At 37.1% G+C, this 17,155-nt stretch overlaps 1 protein-coding gene across 1 annotated transcript; it reads right to left on the bottom strand.

Annotated features, from left to right (window-relative positions):
- Nucleotides 1–13,335: 13,335 nt before the first annotated feature.
- LOC131860243 (uncharacterized) lies at nt 13,336–14,626 on the bottom strand. Its single transcript, XM_059214624.1, has 2 exons — nt 13,534–14,626; nt 13,336–13,397 (listed from the first exon to the last, which is right to left on the bottom strand). The coding sequence occupies exons 1-2, from the start codon at nt 14,624–14,626 to the stop codon at nt 13,336–13,338; spliced, it is 1,155 nt and encodes a 384-aa protein (XP_059070607.1).
- Between the last annotated feature and the right edge of the window lie 2,529 nt (nt 14,627–17,155).

Genomic DNA, 17,155 nt, shown 5'->3' with positions numbered 1-17,155 from the left:
GTGAGTCAAATGGAACAAGCAAATCCTATGGCTCCGAGTGATAAGGGTGATAGTAGTCAACAACCATTTGGGAAGTTTAAACCGAACAGAGAGTCCATTAAATTCAATGAAAACATCATCAACAACAATGTGAATGCAGCATCAGGTGTGCCTCCTATTTCTAAGTTTTTCAAGAAAGAAAGAAAGTTCACTCCTTTGAATGAATCATTGCATAGTATTATGAATAATTTATTGGAACAAAATGTGCTTACCCTCCCTCCTATAAAGCAAATAGATCCTACAAAGATTAATTCACCCTATTTTGATAACAAATCTTTTTGTCAATTTCATCGTCATCCTGGGCATGATACTGAAAAATGTTTTGCTTTAAAGGGTAAAATCCAAGATTTGATTGATAATAATACTATCTTTGTTTCTAGTGTGAATGATAAAGGCAACACATCTGTAGCTCCTCCTAACCAAAATCTTAAGATTTTTACTGATCCATTGCCTTCTCATACCTCTAATGCGATTGATACTAATGATTCCTCTGTCTCACTTGATAATCTTGTGTCTATGACTCTGAATGTGTTTAACTTTGTAGAGCAGCAGAAAATCCCTAAAGAACCTTCCATCACCTTTGATTCCAGTGAAACTATCAGGGCACCTGATGGTCCTTTATATGTAGTTGCAAAAGTCAAGAATACACCTTGCCGTGGAGTGCTTATTGATCCTTCTTGTATGGTTAATATCATTACTGAAGAATTTCTTTTTACTTTGCAATTGAATCAAGTGATCTATGACAAAACAAATGTGGCTGTGAAATTATTTGATGCATTTTCTTCTCCTGCAATTGGTTCTATTACATTACCTATTGAGGTCCATAACAAATCCCTTGATATGAGCTTTGCTATTATTCCATCATCCGAACAATTTCGTGTGAAGCTAGGCTATCCTTGGCTATCTTCCATGAAAGCTATTGCTTCTCCTATTCACAAGTGTTTGAAATTTCCCCATAATGGTGAAGTTGTTACTGTCAATCATAGTCTCTTTAAACCAGCTGAAAGAACTTCTAGCGTTCTTATTGATTACTTTTGGCCTAAACAATTCCAATCTCTTCCTCCGCGAAGTGATCATCTTTTCAAATCTTATCAAAGGTGGAAAAAAGATATGATCCTATCTCTAAGTGAACCTAGAACACCCAAACTTGATATTCCTATCATTCTTGAGAAGGAAGTTCTTCCTTTGAAAGATAAAACTAATGTCTTTCCTCAAGAAGATTCCCAACCCATCCCTATGAATGTGACTATGCCTATGACTAATAAACTTCCTAAAAGTAGACCTATACCTCCTCGTCATGATGGACTTGGTCTCCTTCCTAAACCAAATATTCCTCCCTTATATGGAGCAGTTCCTCCTCCTTCCTCTTATGGAGAGAAGAGACCTTCCTCTTCTCCTATTATTCAACCTAAGAGACCACAACCTAAACACCCAAGTGATAAGGATGAGAACATTCCTCCTCCTCAATCTTCTCAACTTCCTACTAAGACTAGACGAAATCGTTCTGCACGTGAACGCTGACAAAAGTGTCGTCTTAGAGCTCAGGTAGCTGCTTCTCAAACTTTGCAATCCCCAAAAACACCTTTAGCCAGTATTATTCCATTTTCTCCTCAGCCGAAGATTGAGCCGAAATCTCCTAAACATAAGATGCATGATGGCCTTGATCCTGTGTGAGTTAAAGATCCTATTTTTGTAAATCTTGATGATGATATAGATGAAAATATTATTCATGATGAAAATGTTACTCCTGTTCATTCTGATAGTGAATATGTTGATGTTGATAACCATTTATCTAACGAATTTTCTAAAGAACTTATCCTAGCTCCTAGACAAGAACAACGTGGCTCGGAACATGAACATAGCCCTTGTTTGGATCTTGTGATAGCTCCATCTGTTGTGTTGGATGTTCCTCCTCTAGTGTGTTTCCTACCTTCCCGAAATATTGATCAGCAAGATCGGGGGGTAGATGACGTGCTAGACTAGTTTCATTAGCATAGCAGACTCTTTCCTCCTCTCTTGATCTCTTTTGTTACTTCTTCTATGTGTTATTCTCATTCTTCTATTTGTTGTCCTTAGTTTTGTCTACTTGAGGATGATGCAAAGCATTGAGATCTCTTTTGGTCTCTCTCATGTTGACTCAAAAGACACATGTGTTCCCTTCTTCTAGGTGACCTTCCTTGATTGGGGAATGAAGAACAATTATGCATACATACATATGATATACATGAATTATCATACAACATACTGACTCCAAGGAAAGCGAAGTCACCTCGTGCTTTGTGTTTTGTGTCTATTATCCTTGGGCTTATCTCACACTTGGGGGCTAAATCCTTGTGATAACGTGCTCCTTTCTCATTTCTTATATGTATCACTACCTTAAAGCAATCACCCCCGATGAGGCATGTGCGATCGCTTTAACGTAGGGGGGCATACATCCCGTTCATATCTTTTCAAGATACTTGGAAATTTCTTAACAAATTTAGCTTTGCCTTGAAAATTTTTGATATCTTTCTTGCATGACTCATAGTGAGGGAACCTTACTACTGATAGTCATGGTTCTCCCTCGTGATCTTCCCTTTTACTTTGTCAATCGAAGTCGTAAGATCCTTAGTCCACTGGGGGCTTGGTGTATCTTGCCTCCTTGACGTGGTGAAAGTTTTTCAATGTTGTTTCCTTGTACTTTAGTGGAAGTATGAGCGTACGCTTATACTCCCGCTAAAGTGGGGGCTAAATGTAGCGTCCTAAAATTGCGACACTTGCAATTTCGACTGCATTTGGGTCTTCACGATGGTGGCGCAACGTTGAACCTGAATGGAGACCCCGAAACCTGTTTACAACACCAAAAACTGCATTTTTCTGCACCTTGGCATGATCCCTCCTTGCACCCTGCTGTCCCGGGAGGTGGGACCATGGCGCCCAGCGCCCTGGTCCCTGGCCCTATTTTGGGCCCGGTCTCCTTTTGGGCATCGGGTCTTGAAGTTTGCAAATTGTAAAATATTGTTTCTAGGTCGGCCTAAGGTTGGGAAAATTAGTCTCTCAACCCTAATTGACAAGTATATAAACTACTTTTCCTCTCCTAGAAAGGGAGGAAGGAAATAAGAAAGAGCAAGAGGCGAAAGCGATATTCAAACATTCAAACATTCAAGCATTCAAGCATTCAAGTATTCCTTCAAGCAATTGAGCATTCTAAGTCTCCATTCAAGGCTAGGTGTTGCATTCAAGACAAGGATTCAACCATTGAAGAGGAGATCACTTACAACACATAACACATAACATACATTACACCTTCGCATGTAAGAATACAAACATTCTTACAACAAGGTATCAGTACTTGTTTACATTACAAACATTTACATTTACAACATTCTCATTTCTTGGTTAATTCCAAAACTGGGGTTTGACCTAAAGGCAAACCCCTAATCCCTAACCCCCCAATCATCCTCTCTTTTCTGTGTGTAGGTTGCAGGTACGCGGCTGTAATTGAAGATCTGGAATCCTTGTGCAGAGACGAACAGGTCCCCCTTCGTTTCGCGGATTTTTCGGAGGACCGTGTGCACGTCGGGCGCCATCGTCCCGTCAACTTTCGCTCAAACTTGCAGAACAACACCGTCTCGACATTTTACTGCTAATTCCAGGTCCGCAGCTTCATCCCGTATCCCTATCTCCGTTTATAAGCGAATCTTTCTTACTTTACATGCATTCCTAGTTCAATCATTCTATCTATATTCTTTACAAAAGAGGGTATCCTTGATGTCTTAACCCTTGAAACTCATTTAGAATCCAATCCTGCATTGTGTGGGATTGGATCTTGTGGGTTTCAACCCCTCTTTTGAATGTAAAGTCTCTCCTAAGTGAAAACCATCAACCCTAGTGACCTCCCTTCTCTCTCCTTGGAGTTGGGGAGGGGAGAACAACTAGGGTTCGATTTTTCTGCTTTACAGAAGGTGCTACTGATGAGGAATATGAGGATGAAGACAATGAAGAGATTGTTTTTGTTGCTGATAAAGAAGATCTATCTGATAAGAAGGCTTTAGTTTCTCACATTAACAACAATGATGAATGTATTATTGGCAGTGGTTGCTCACACCACATGACTGGTGATAAGAACAAGTTTATTTCTCTTGAAAGAATTTGATGGTGGTGTAGTAAGATTTGGGAACAATTCACCTTGTATGGTAAAAGGTAAAGGTTCTATCTCTTTGAATGGTAAAAGTAATGTTGATGATGTATATTGGGTTGAAGGTTTGAAACATAACTTGTTGAGTGTTGGTCAATTGAATGACAAAGGTTATCATCTTGAGTTTAAGAATGTAGTGTGCAAGATCTTAGGATGCAAAGGAGAATTAATTTCTACTGGTAAACAAACTAATGGTAACTTATTCCATCTGAATGCTAGTGTAAACAATTATTTGGTTGCTAAGGTTGAAGATAGTTGTTCATATCATATAAGGTTTTGTCATGTGAACTTTGATAACGTGGTTAAGGTCAGCAAGTCAAATTTGGTTAGAGGTATGCCACAACTTGTTAAACCAGACAATGTGATGTGTAAAGAATATCAATTGGGTAAGATGACTACATCCTCTTTTAAGAGTATATCTTTTTCTTCTAAGCATATTCTAGACTTGGTGCACACTGACTTATGTGGTCCTATGAGGACTAGAAGTTTTAATGGTGACAAGTATTTCATGTTATTTACTAATGATTTTTCAAGGATGATGTGGGTTATTTTTCTGAAGGAAAAGTCAAAAGCTTTCAACAAGTTCAAGGCATTCAAGGCCTTAGTAGAAAAGGAAACCGGTAAGAATCTTAAGTGCCTAAGATCTGATCGGGGTGGAGAGTTTACATCAGATGAGTTTGTGAGATATTGTGATGAAATTAGAATAAAGAGACAGTTATACACTCCAAGGACACCACAACAAAATGAAATTGCAGAAAGGAGAAACCGAACCATTGTTGAAGCAACAAGGACTGTGCTGATATAGGGAGATGTACCTAAGATGTTTTGGAGAGAAGCAATTAGCATTGCAGTATACACATTGAACCGGGTACTGGTGAAGAAAGGTAATGACAAGACACCCTATGAGTTATGGTATGGTAGAATTCCTAATGTTAGTTATTTCAAAGTCTTTGACAACAAGTGTTTTATAAAGAGAGATGATTATACTGGTAAATTTGATCCTAAAAATGATGAAGGAACATTTCTTGGCTACTCTACTAAGAGCAAAGCTTTCAAGTGTTTTAACAAAAGGACAAAGAAGATTGTAGAGAGTGTGAATGTAAAAGTTGTTGAGTTCTCTGATAAACCTGATGATACCAACAAATCTGATCTAGTAGATGATGAATAAAAACATGATTTTTTGAACCGGAAGTGCATAAAGATGTTGAGCGAAACAGTGCAGAGGAAGATACTCAACCGATAGCTGAAGAAGATGAAGACGAAGATGAAGACGAAGATGAAGAACAAGAAGAGGTTATTGCATCGAAACAAGTTATACCTAGGTATGTAAGGTTAAATCATTTTGAAGACTAGATAATAGGTGACAAGAATGGTGGAGTACAAACTAGAAGAAAAATCAGAGAAAGTGCATGCCTGATTTCCATAGTTGAACCAAAGACAATGAGGGAAGCTCTTAAGGATGATGATTGGTTAAAGACAATGAATGAAGAACTTGATCAAACTGAGAAAAAGAACACTTGGTCACTTGTTCCTAGACCTGATGATAAAAATATGATTGGTACAAAGTGGGTATTTAGAAACAAGCTGAATGAAGATGGTGAATTTGTTAGAAACAAGGCAAAACTAGTTTGCAAAGGGTATGCACAAGAAGAAGGTGAAGATTATGGAGAGACCTTTGCACCGGTTGCTAGGCTTGAAATATTTAGAATGCTACTTGCATTTGCAACCTTCAAATGTTTTAAATTTTATCAAATGGATGTAAAGTCAACATTTTTGAATGGTATTCTTGAAGAACACGTGTATATTAAACAACCAGATGGGTTTTCATTGACAAAAGACAAGAGTATGGTATGCAAGTTGCATAAACCATTATATGGATTAAAGCAAGCACCAAGGGCATGGTTTGAGAGAATTCATGCACATCTGATAAAGATTGGATTTTAGAGAACCAACGAGGACAACAATATTTATTCGAAGACTGAAGGAGACAAGATGTTGATTGCAAAAGTATTTGTTGATGACATCATATTTGGAGGAAATGATGATATGAGTATGACTTTTGTAGATGAGATGAAGGAAGAGTTTGAGATGTCTCTGATAGGTGAGATTAAATTTTTCATTGGTTTGCGGGTATAGCAGATGAAAGGAGGAATTTTTATCAGTCAGTCTAAGTATGTGAAGGAAGTGTTAAAGACCTTTGGAATGGAAGACTGTAAACCAGTTGGAACGCCTATGGTTACAAGTTGCAGATTGTCAAAAGAAGATGATTCACCCTCAATGGATGAGAAGGAATACAAATCTATGATTGGGAAACTTCATTATGTTGTTCATAGTAGACCAGATATTGCCCATGCAGTTGGTTTACTAGCAAGATTTCAGAAGAGCCCTAAGGAGACACACATGACAACAGTGGAGAGAATATTCAAATATCTTAGAGGGACAGTTGATTATGGATTATGATATCCATACAGAGGAAATTTTTCTTTGTAGGTATTCACTGATGCTGATTGGGCAAGAAATGTGGATGATCGGAAGAGCACAACCGGTGATGCATTTTTTCTAGGTGATAGACTGGTATCTTGGACTAGTAAGAAACAAACTTGTATTTCTCAGTCTACAATAGAAGCAGAGTATGTAGCTACATCCATGAATTGTACACAAGCTATATAGACGAGACATGTATTAGAAGGATTCAATCAGGATATGACAGAACCAGTGGTCATACATTGTGATAATACTAGTGCTATAAACATTTCAAAGAATGCGATACTGCATGCTAGGACTAAACATATTGAATTGAAGTATCACTTTCTGAGAGAAAGAGTTAGGAAAAGAAAGTGAGATTGGAGCATGTGTCAAGTAAGGAGTAGTTGGCTGGCATATCTACTAAGCCATTACCTAAGGCTACCTTTAAATCTCTCAGAGGTAAGTTAGGGGTTATACCCCTACCTAAGACCAACTAGGATGCTAATGATGCATCAATCCAGTGGACTTCTTGAATATCTTTCACTATGGATTAATGAGAAGTGGGCTACTCCTCAGGGGGAGCAAGAGAGATGAAGCAACATAAATGAAGACATAAGATGCCTTTGCACCTTTGGAATTGTTGTCAAAGGGGGAGAAGAACAATGACAAGAAGAAGAACAATGATAGAGAGAAGTAATGCAAAGGAGGAGTAGATCAAAGGAGAAGATCAAGTGAAGCACAAATCAATACATCATGGCATGATGAGTTCTTGGTATTTGTCATTACTTGATTATTTTGGTGTTGTATTCTTTTAGTGTTGCCATCAATACCAAAGGGGGAGAATGTTGGCATATTGGCATAACTGATGGAGATGATGATGTACTGGTAAAGGATGATATGATATATTGATGGACTATTGGTGATGATATAACTATGATATTATGCTTTATGATTAGTTATTTGTATTGTCATTGATGGCAACCATGTTTGTTTATGTTTGGTATATCATCTAAGTTATCTAAGCCTAACTGGTAATGAAATGTTTGCTAAGTTGAAAGCGAACCGGTAAGTAGGAACAATGAAGGAGATGGTTGCGGTTTGGAAAATATGCTTATGACATTATAATGAGTCTATGACAGGTACCGCATCATGTTTGTAATTGACTATTGTATATTCAGTGTAGGGTTTGAGAACCAGTAACAAGATCTTTAACTAGTGATGTTTTATGGTTTGGCAATGAATCTTATCATGTTTATTACTTAGTGATGACATGTCAAAAATTGTGTGTGATGATAAGATTGCATTTAAGCGTGTACAAGGAGAAAATTTCTTGGGAAACAACGAAATGCTTAGCAGAATGTGTTAAGGGTTTGGAAACTTATCAAATTGATGTGCGATGATGTGTTATGATCATTCAATGACTGTAATTGTCTTAAAATTTATTGTAATGATTTGTATGATGATCTGTAATGATTTGTAATGATCTAATATGATCTATGATGTAAATTCAATGTATTTTGAATTTGGTTATGGTTATGTAACCAACCTAGTTGAAAAGTGTATTTAGATCGAGTTTGAGATGAGATTTTTTGTCGGTGATTAGAGAAGAGAGTGTGTCGAACCAGATTGAGATGTCTGCATGTGTGAAGAAGATTGGAGCTGAAATGGATCTGTACTAGCAAGTAGAGAGTGCATTGATCAGATCATTTATCTATTGTTTCCTAATAGTTGCAACCGTATTAAAATCCCTTAACTGGGTAGGTCCTAATAGGCCCGATCTTGTAAATCCCTTCACTGGGTGGCTCATTAATTTGGGTTTAAATCCTTTAGCAAGGTTACTCCTAATGGGGTAGAGCTCCTAATAGAATTGAGGTTAAAATCCCTTCACCAGGTGACTCCTAATAGGGTCTTCTCTTAACCGGGCATTATTGTAAAGCTCCTAACCGGGCTAGGCCTTTAATAGGACGCATTCCGAAAGAGTGCAAATATTTTGTGGGTACCAATTCCCACTGTGGTTTTTCCCATTCGAGTTTTCACATGAAAAATCTCAGTGTTTATATTGTGGTTGATTTGTTTATGTGTGGATTTGATATCTTTACATTGCTTACATGTTGATGAACACATGAATGAGTAGTTTGGTAAATCTGCCTTAAGTGATTGATTGAGTAGTTACCGGTACGGGTTATGAACTTTTTTTGAGAAGTGTTTTCAGATTGGTTAAAGATTGTAGTTTATTGTTATCATTGATTCAGCCCCCCCCCCTCTTAGTAATAACCGAATCCTCACAATAACACATGCACATTGTTGTGGATTGACTAATTTTGAAACTATCACAAACTGAATTCCTTCATTATCATTTTCAGCACAATACACTCTTGTTTGAAAAGGACGTCTCCACTTAAGAAAAACAATAATTACTCTTAATATAAAAAAAGAGAGACATATTTTTTAAAACAAATTTCTACGATCACTTTTTTAACCTGAAGTTTTTCGAACCTCATATTTTTTTAAAAATCCTTACAACACAACTTCTTTCTTTCATCTCCTATGTTTTGAGATCAAATCTCTCATCTAACCCCTGACAATAACATCTCTGTAAGAGGCATAAGAGAAATTCACTGAGCCTCTACTCACTACACAATGATTACACGTTTAGACCAATAGAGTATTGATACAATTTATCCTTACACAGTAGATGCAAAATTTTAACCCAATAACAAATTTCTAAAAATAAAACATCCACCACTGTTAAAATGACTTGCATGACTGACAATAAATCAAGGGCGATGCTTCTAAAAAATTAACTCCTAGCATTTGTCAAGATAGAAAATCTGACATTTTTCTTAGAATAGTGTAACTGATTCGAACACACATAATACCTTCTGACAAAGCACATAATATTGTTATGTCAAAATCGCCACCTAACATCTGAGAAAAAACTATGCCAATTTCCAAATTGGAACACACATGTGGCTTCGTCTGAACTAAAACACACAGATTGACAAAAAAGTAAAAGTGTCTCCAATCAAACTAGCAAATGGTCAGCAACCCACAAAACCACAGATTGAACAAATCAAAGAGAAAAGTTGACATCAATGACACAATATAACAATCTCCCCCTATCATTGATGGCAATAACTAAACAGAGAAGCCAAAACTGAACCAAAATCCCCCTGTCTTTCTGCTCCCCCTTTGACATCAATGACCTTGGCACACCTACAAAAACTTAAAATGGGGCATGCAATAAAACAATAAATACTCTCCCCGAGTTCAATCCATAAATTAGTGTTGGAGTGAAAGCACTCCAAGTCTCTTCCTGAGATATTCAAAACTTTCCCGTGGCAATGGCTTTGTGAATATATCAACAACCTTCTCCTTAGAACACATATTCCAACTTGACAATTTGACTAACCACTTGTTCATGCAAGTAGTGATATTTAATAGGAATGTGCTTAGTACGAGAGTTCAAAACATGATTTTTTGAAATATCAATAGCACTCATATTATCACATAAAATTGAAATGGGATCAACATATTCAATCTTAAAATCTTGCAATGTGTGTTTCACCCATATCACCTGCGTGCAACAAGCTACAACTGCTATGTATTCAGCTTCCACTATTGACAATGAGATAGATGCTTGCTTTTTACTAAGCCAAGAAACAAGGCAGCCACCAACAAAGAAAACACCTCCGCTCGTTCTCTTTCTATCATCTACTGAGCCTCCCCAGTCTGCATCAATGCATGCTCTTAGTCTAAAATCTGAACATTTAGAATACCACAAACTAAAATTCATTGTACCCTTAAGGTATTTAAAGATCCTCTTCACTGCTTGTACACGAGTGTCTTTAGGTGTGGCCTAAAATCTTGCAACATATCCAACAACCTGCATAATGCCAGGTCTTATAGCTGTGACATACAATAAACTTCCTACCATAGACCTGTAAAACGTTTGATTAACACTAGGAGATTCATCATTTTTGCTGAGTTTACATCCTATTTCCATAGGTGTACTAACTGGATTACAATCCTCCATTCTAAACCTCTTTAACATATCTCTAATATACTTTGTTTGAGAGATGAAGATACCATCTGATAATTGTTGAATTTGAAGACCCAGAAAGTAAGATAAATCACCCAACATAGACATTTCAAACTCTTGTTTTATATTTGCAACAAACTCCTTGCTCATACCTACACAATCACTCCCAAAAATCAAATCATCTACATAAACAACAACAACTAAAATGCTATTACCTTCTTATTTTATATATAAGTTGTTGTCAGCAACTCCTTTTCTGAAACCTTGCCGCTGCAAGTACTTGTCCAGCTTGTCATACCAAGCTCATGGAGCTTGTTTAAGTCCATACAAAGCCTTTTTCAGCTTGCAAACATAATCAAGTTTTTTAGTCAACACAAAACCATCAAGCTGCTCAATATATACTTCTTCACTTAAATCACCATTAAGGAATGCAAATTTAACATCCATTTGAAACACCTTGAAACCCTTATATGAGGCAAAGGCAAGAAAAAATCTAATAGCTTCTACACATGCTATAGGTGCAAAAGTTTCATCCTAATCCACACCTTCTATTTGAGCATATCCTTTACACACTAAACATGCTTTATATCTTACCACTTGTCCTTCCTCATCTAGTTTGTTTCTATAGACCCATTTCGTGCCAATGACATTCTTGTCTTTGGGTCTAGGCACAAGTTCCCATGTGTCACTCTTTTGAATATGCTCAAGCTCCTCTTTCATAGCAGCTATCCAATGTTTATCTTCAGGTGCTTCTTCAAAACACTTAGGCTCAAACATAGAAAGCAATGAAACATCTTTATCTTCAAAATAGTTTACATTTCTTCTAGTAGCTCTAGCTATATTTTCAGGTAAAATATGATCAACAGGATGATTTCTTTGCACAAATTTAGGAGTCTTGAAAGAGGTTTTACCAAATTCACTCTCTGATTCATTTCAAAATGTGTTCTTGTTGTCCCATTTTGTGTACTAGATGAAGAAGATGCATTTCCAGCTCCTGATTGAGAATTTTTAGGAGTATTTTGAGTGTCATTACTTGTTGTCCCTGCTTGTGGTTGTGAAGAAGAGGGTTGAACAAAATTACTTGTCTCCTCCTTTTGACTACTGCTGCTGCCATTTCCATTCTCATAGGAATTGTCAGTCATCTCATGAAATTTTACATTAACACTCTCAACAATTTTATGCAATCTTTTGTTGAAACACCTATAAGCTTTGCTTTTAGAAGAATAACCTAAGAAGATACCCTCATCTGATCTAGGATCAAACTTACCTAGATTATCATCATCCCTTTTAATATAACAAGGACTACCAAAAATCTTAAAGTATTTGACTGTTGCTAGTTTACCTTTCCACAACTCATAGTGTGTCTTGTTATATTTGGCTCTTAACAAACCTCTGTTTTGGATATACATAGCTGTGTGAACAACTTCTCTCCAAAAAGCATCACTAACCTTGGCCTCATTCATCATACTACAAACCATCTCTTGTACAGTTCTATTCTTCCTTTCAACAACACCATTTTGTTGTGGTGTTCTAGGTGCTGAAACTTGTCTCCTAATTCCATGTTGCTCACAAAAGCTCACAAATTCGTTAGAAGTAAACTCACCACCATTATCAAAGCACAATCACTTAATCTTTAAATCCATTTCATTCTCTACTAATGCTTTAAATGCTTTAAATTTTTCCAAGGACTTTGATTTTTCTTTAAAAAATGTAACCCATGTCATACGTGTAAAGTCATCTATTAACAACATAAAATATTTTTCACTTTGCAAGCTTGCTGTCCTAGTTGGTCCACAGAGATCAGTATGGACTAACCCAAGTGGTCTGGAGTTGGACAAGTCTTTGGATTTAAAGGTGGTTCTAGTTTGCTTCCCCATCTGACAATTTTTGCAAATAATATCTGTTGGTTTCTCTAGCTGTGGAATATCTCTTACAACTTCCTTCTTGCTGATTTTAATCAAATTTTCAAAATTTATGTGCCCAAGTCTTCTATGCCATAACCAAGCTTCATCAAACTGACTTAAACAACACATCTCACTATTAGAAGCATCAAGGATATAAAGATTGTTTGCTTCCCTTGTAGAATTAGCAATAAATTTTTTACTTTTGCTTATAGTACAACAATTTGAATTAAAAGAAAGATCATATCCTTGGTCACATAGTTGAATTACACTTAACAGATTGTGTTTCAAACCCTTGACATATAACACATTTTCTACTTTTGTTTCACCATCATTCAAAACAAGAGTGCCTATACCTGCAAATCTTGGAGAAGAACTACCTCCAAATTTGACTTTACCTCCATTCATTTTCTTAAGAGTAAGGAATTTACTTTTGTCACCCACCATGTGTCTAGAACAACCACTGTCAATGTACCATATATCCTTCTTATTCTGAGCAAGAAGAGTTGTCTGCACAACTAAAGCTACTTCAAGACCTAACTTTTCTTTCTTCTTCCAAACTTCCATATTCTTCTTCCCTTTCTCTTCTTTATCCTCCTTCTTAGGCAAATTCGTCGACATAATTTTACATAACTTTACAGAATGACCAAGGTTATTGCACTTGTAACAAACAACATTATAATTTCTCAATGGAGCAAAAGAATTCTGATTTATAAAACTGAAATTTCTTTTAGGAAATCTTCTGCAATTTCCAGCCTTGTGGCCATAATAGCTGCAAGAAAAACAATAGCCATAGAAGTATGCATTGTTGTAACTAGTCACATGAGCTTGTCTAGCATTAAAGAATTTGCTAAAGTTACCATTTCTATTTTTAAAGGCAAAACCAGCATTGGGTTTTCTTTGTTTACCTTCAACAGATTTTGAGCATTGACCTTCATCATGGTCAACTCCACTCTTGTCAAGGGACTGCTTTTGAGAGTTCAATAAGTCATCTAGTGACATAACATTATTTTGAAAGATGTTTTCCTTGCTGAACTGTTGAGAGGACTTTTCAAGCTTTCTTAATGACACAATTTCTCTTTCAAGTTTCTCACAAGTAGCCTCCTTGGCTTTGTGTTGTTTTCTGAGGTCTTCTACAACCTTTTTACTTTCTTCAATCTGATTTTTTAGATTAGTTACCATCTTTTCAGCAGCTTCTAGAGCCAACATTTTCTCAGAAACTTTACCATTTTCTTCTTGTAGCAGAAACTTGAGATTTTGATTTTTACTTTTTAATATCTTGATCTCATTGAGAGCACTAATCAACTCTTGTTCGAGATCAACCTCCACATCTTCTTCATCAAAATAGTCTACTTCTTGAGTGTCTTCAACAACCATGAATAAAATTTCATCATTATGATTTTCTTCCTCACTACTAAGGAAAGAGTCACTATCTTCTTTCGAATAGAGACTTTTCTTGAATCTTTGAAACTTCTTTCCCCTTTTGACAAACTTCTTGGAATTTTTGAACTTAGAATCTCTTTCATCATCGCTGCCCTCCTCTTTCTCATAGGGACACTTTGATGCAAAGTGACCTATCTTCCCATAGTTAAAGCACTTCAAAGGCAACTTTCCCTTGTATTTACCAGATCCTCTTTTTAATTTTCTAACAAGATGAGCAACTTCATCCTCTGAATCTTCTTCTGAGCTTTCACTGGATTTTTGCTCCTTTTCTTTACCCTTCTTTGAAGCTTTAAAGGTTGTTTCTCTTTTTGATGGGTTCTCAACATTGGTACGCATTTCATATGCAGTCAGGATTCCATACAACTTGTCTATAGTGAGCTTGTTCAAGTCTAACATTTCTTCAACAACAGAAACTTTGACATCAAACTTCAGGGGCAGTGTGCGCAAAATCTTATGAACCATAGTTTTGTCTTCAACGGTATCTCCAAGACCTTTCAAGGCATTCACCACTTCATCAACTCTCAGAAAGTAGGCTGCAATACTCTCCTCCTCCTCCATTTTAAGACTCTCAAACTACATTCTATAAGTTTTCCCAGACTTCTTTGGCTGTTTCACAATCAAATTAGCAAATGGTTAGCAACCCACAAAACCACAGATCAAACAAATCAAAGAGAAAATTTGACTTCAATGACACAATATAACAAGTATTGGGAAGAGCTGTTAAAGAAATGTCAATCTAAAGATGACAGTTGGAAGAATAAGTGGGTGTCCCAGGTAGGTAGAATTGTGAAGTTGAAAGCAATATTATCTGCTATACCAATTTATGTTATGTCGTGTTTCAAGATCAACATTGACATGTCCAGTAAGATTGAAAGAACATTTAAAAGATTCATGTGGTCGGGATCTAAGGAGTTAAATAAGATTCCGCTGGTTAAATGGTAGGTGGTTTGCTTGGATAAAGTAGAGGGAGGAGTTGGAATTAGAAGTTTGAATCTTTAGAACTCAGTATTAGGGGAAAAAATCACATGAAAAATGTTCAAGCATCCAGAGAAAATGTGTAGGATCATGAGATTCAAGAATCTTGACGAGGATGACCCATCAAGGATTCTTACAATTGCCAACTCACAAGGTGGATCCCCAATTTGGGAGTTTTTGTGGGAATGCAGAGGGATCATCATAAACCACTTATCGTGGAAGATAGGCAATGGGACGAAAGATACATTTTGGCATGACTCTTGGAATGGAGGGGTTGTGTTGGAGGAGATCATAGAGAATAAGGACGTGATCTCTATTTTGGAAGATAGAATTGACAAGGTTGTGGTGGATTATTTCCAAGTCAATTCTAAGGTTGGCGACTCGGTTAAGTGGTTTATTAATTATGAGGGTCTAATTAGCGAATCAGACTGAGAGAAGCTCTTTTTAGAACTCTGGATAGAAGGATAGTGATGGGAAAGCAGGAAGACGAGATCATCTAGTGTGTGGCTACTTCAGGGGAATACAGTGTCAAGCTTGGATATGAGATTATGAAGAGGAGTTCGGGTGTGAGTTGGCCAGCAGGGTTATGTTGGAACAAAAAGGTAGTGCCAAGGGCATGCACATTTCTGTGGGTTGCCTTACATGACATAATTTTAACGGGAGAGAGACTTAACAAGATTGGTATAGCGGGTCCAAGAAATTTGTCCATTATGTGTTAGTGCAGAGGAGAATACCAACCACTTGTTTTTCAAGTGTCAATATGCCTCTCTATGTTGGGATTGGCTCTTAGTATCGGTCAGTTGGCAAACTGTTTAGCAACATAAATTGTTTGATTTTCTTAGTGGGGGGCCATCAATGGGGAAATATTCGCTATGGGGAGACATTTGGATAGTGAGCCCATCTATGATAGCATGGAAGATTTAGAAAGAGAGAAATAATTGAGTATTTAGAGAAAAGGTTCCCTCGGTCCAATATGTTATTGACGACATGAAGATAAGTATATGTGAAGTTGTGGTTGTGAAAGTCTGTTGTAAAAAAGTTAACTACATTTCAAAATGGGATGAGTAGATTCAAAAAGCTTGGGAGTATCTTCTAATCCCAATGAGCTTTTCACTTTCAAAGAAGCCCAAGAAGAAGGAAGTGAGATGGTTGAGGCCTAGAGATGGATGGGTTAAGCTCAATTTTGATGGTGCGGCCAGAGGTAACCTGAGAGAGTCTAGGTATGGGAGTATGATTAGACATGAGAGAGGAAATTGTTTATGGGCAACATATGGATATTTGGGGATATCTACAAACAATAATGCAGAGATGGAGGCATTGTTGAGGGGGATCAAGCTATGCAATTCCAAAGGATTTTTGAGGGTGCAGATTGAAGGATATTCTCAAGTGTGCATTAACGCAATTAGTAAAGGGCAAGCAGGTAGTTGGAAGATGAGGCAGTGGGTTCAAAATATTAGAGTTTGGCTTTGATAATCTTTCTGATTATAGTTTAGATCATACATATATAGAGAAGGCAACAAAGCGACATATATTTTAGCTAACAGAGGGGTGGATAGCCATATGGAAGAAGTCATTATCGGATGTGATAATTTGGGGGTACAACTGCAGGAGATTGTGGGTTCGAAGGGAGGAGATGGTTCGTCGCTCCCTAGACAAGGGGTTAGATAAGATCACAAATTTCTAAAATTATGCTTTGCAGGATCTTCTCCAAGATGCTAGAGCATGTGAGGTCGTAAGATAATTGTGGTGACAAAGGAAGTCAAGTAGACATCGACATGGATTTTGTAGGCGCAACATCGATTTTCGACATACATTGGGATAGGGATAGGAGGGAGAGGTCGATAAGAGGCACTCTCCAATACGATGTTTCTCTCAAGGGGCATAATCTAAGGAGGAAGAGGAGATGGCCTTCAAGGCTTTTGGATGTCGATGGGAGGAGTCGCGAGAGGATAAATACAAAAGGCTCTTCATGATAGGCGAGGCCCAAACACTGAAAGCTTTATAGATGATTATGGATTCGTGTTTGGGAGAGGGCCACTACCACGATGGGAGAGTGTTTAGTGTATTCTTCCACATGATTGTTCAAGAAATTGAATATGAAGAAATCAATTA

The sequence above is a fragment of the Cryptomeria japonica genome, chromosome 11 (genome assembly GCF_030272615.1).
Source record: "Cryptomeria japonica chromosome 11, Sugi_1.0, whole genome shotgun sequence".
NCBI classification, from domain to species: Eukaryota; Viridiplantae; Streptophyta; class Pinopsida; order Cupressales; family Cupressaceae; genus Cryptomeria; species Cryptomeria japonica.
This window is presented reverse-complemented; position numbering and strand designations above follow the sequence as displayed.

What these genes read in the sequence shown, in the direction of transcription:
- LOC131860243 (XM_059214624.1), bottom strand. Translation starts at nt 14,626, where the DNA reads ATGGAGGAGGAGGAGAGTATTGCAGCCTACTTTCTGAGAGTTGATGAA. An exon ending in ATGCTCAAAATCTGTTGAAG is followed by an intron (nt 13,398 to 13,533) that starts GTAAACAAAGAA and finishes TTTTTCTTGCAG; the next exon opens with CTATTATGGCCACAAGGCTG.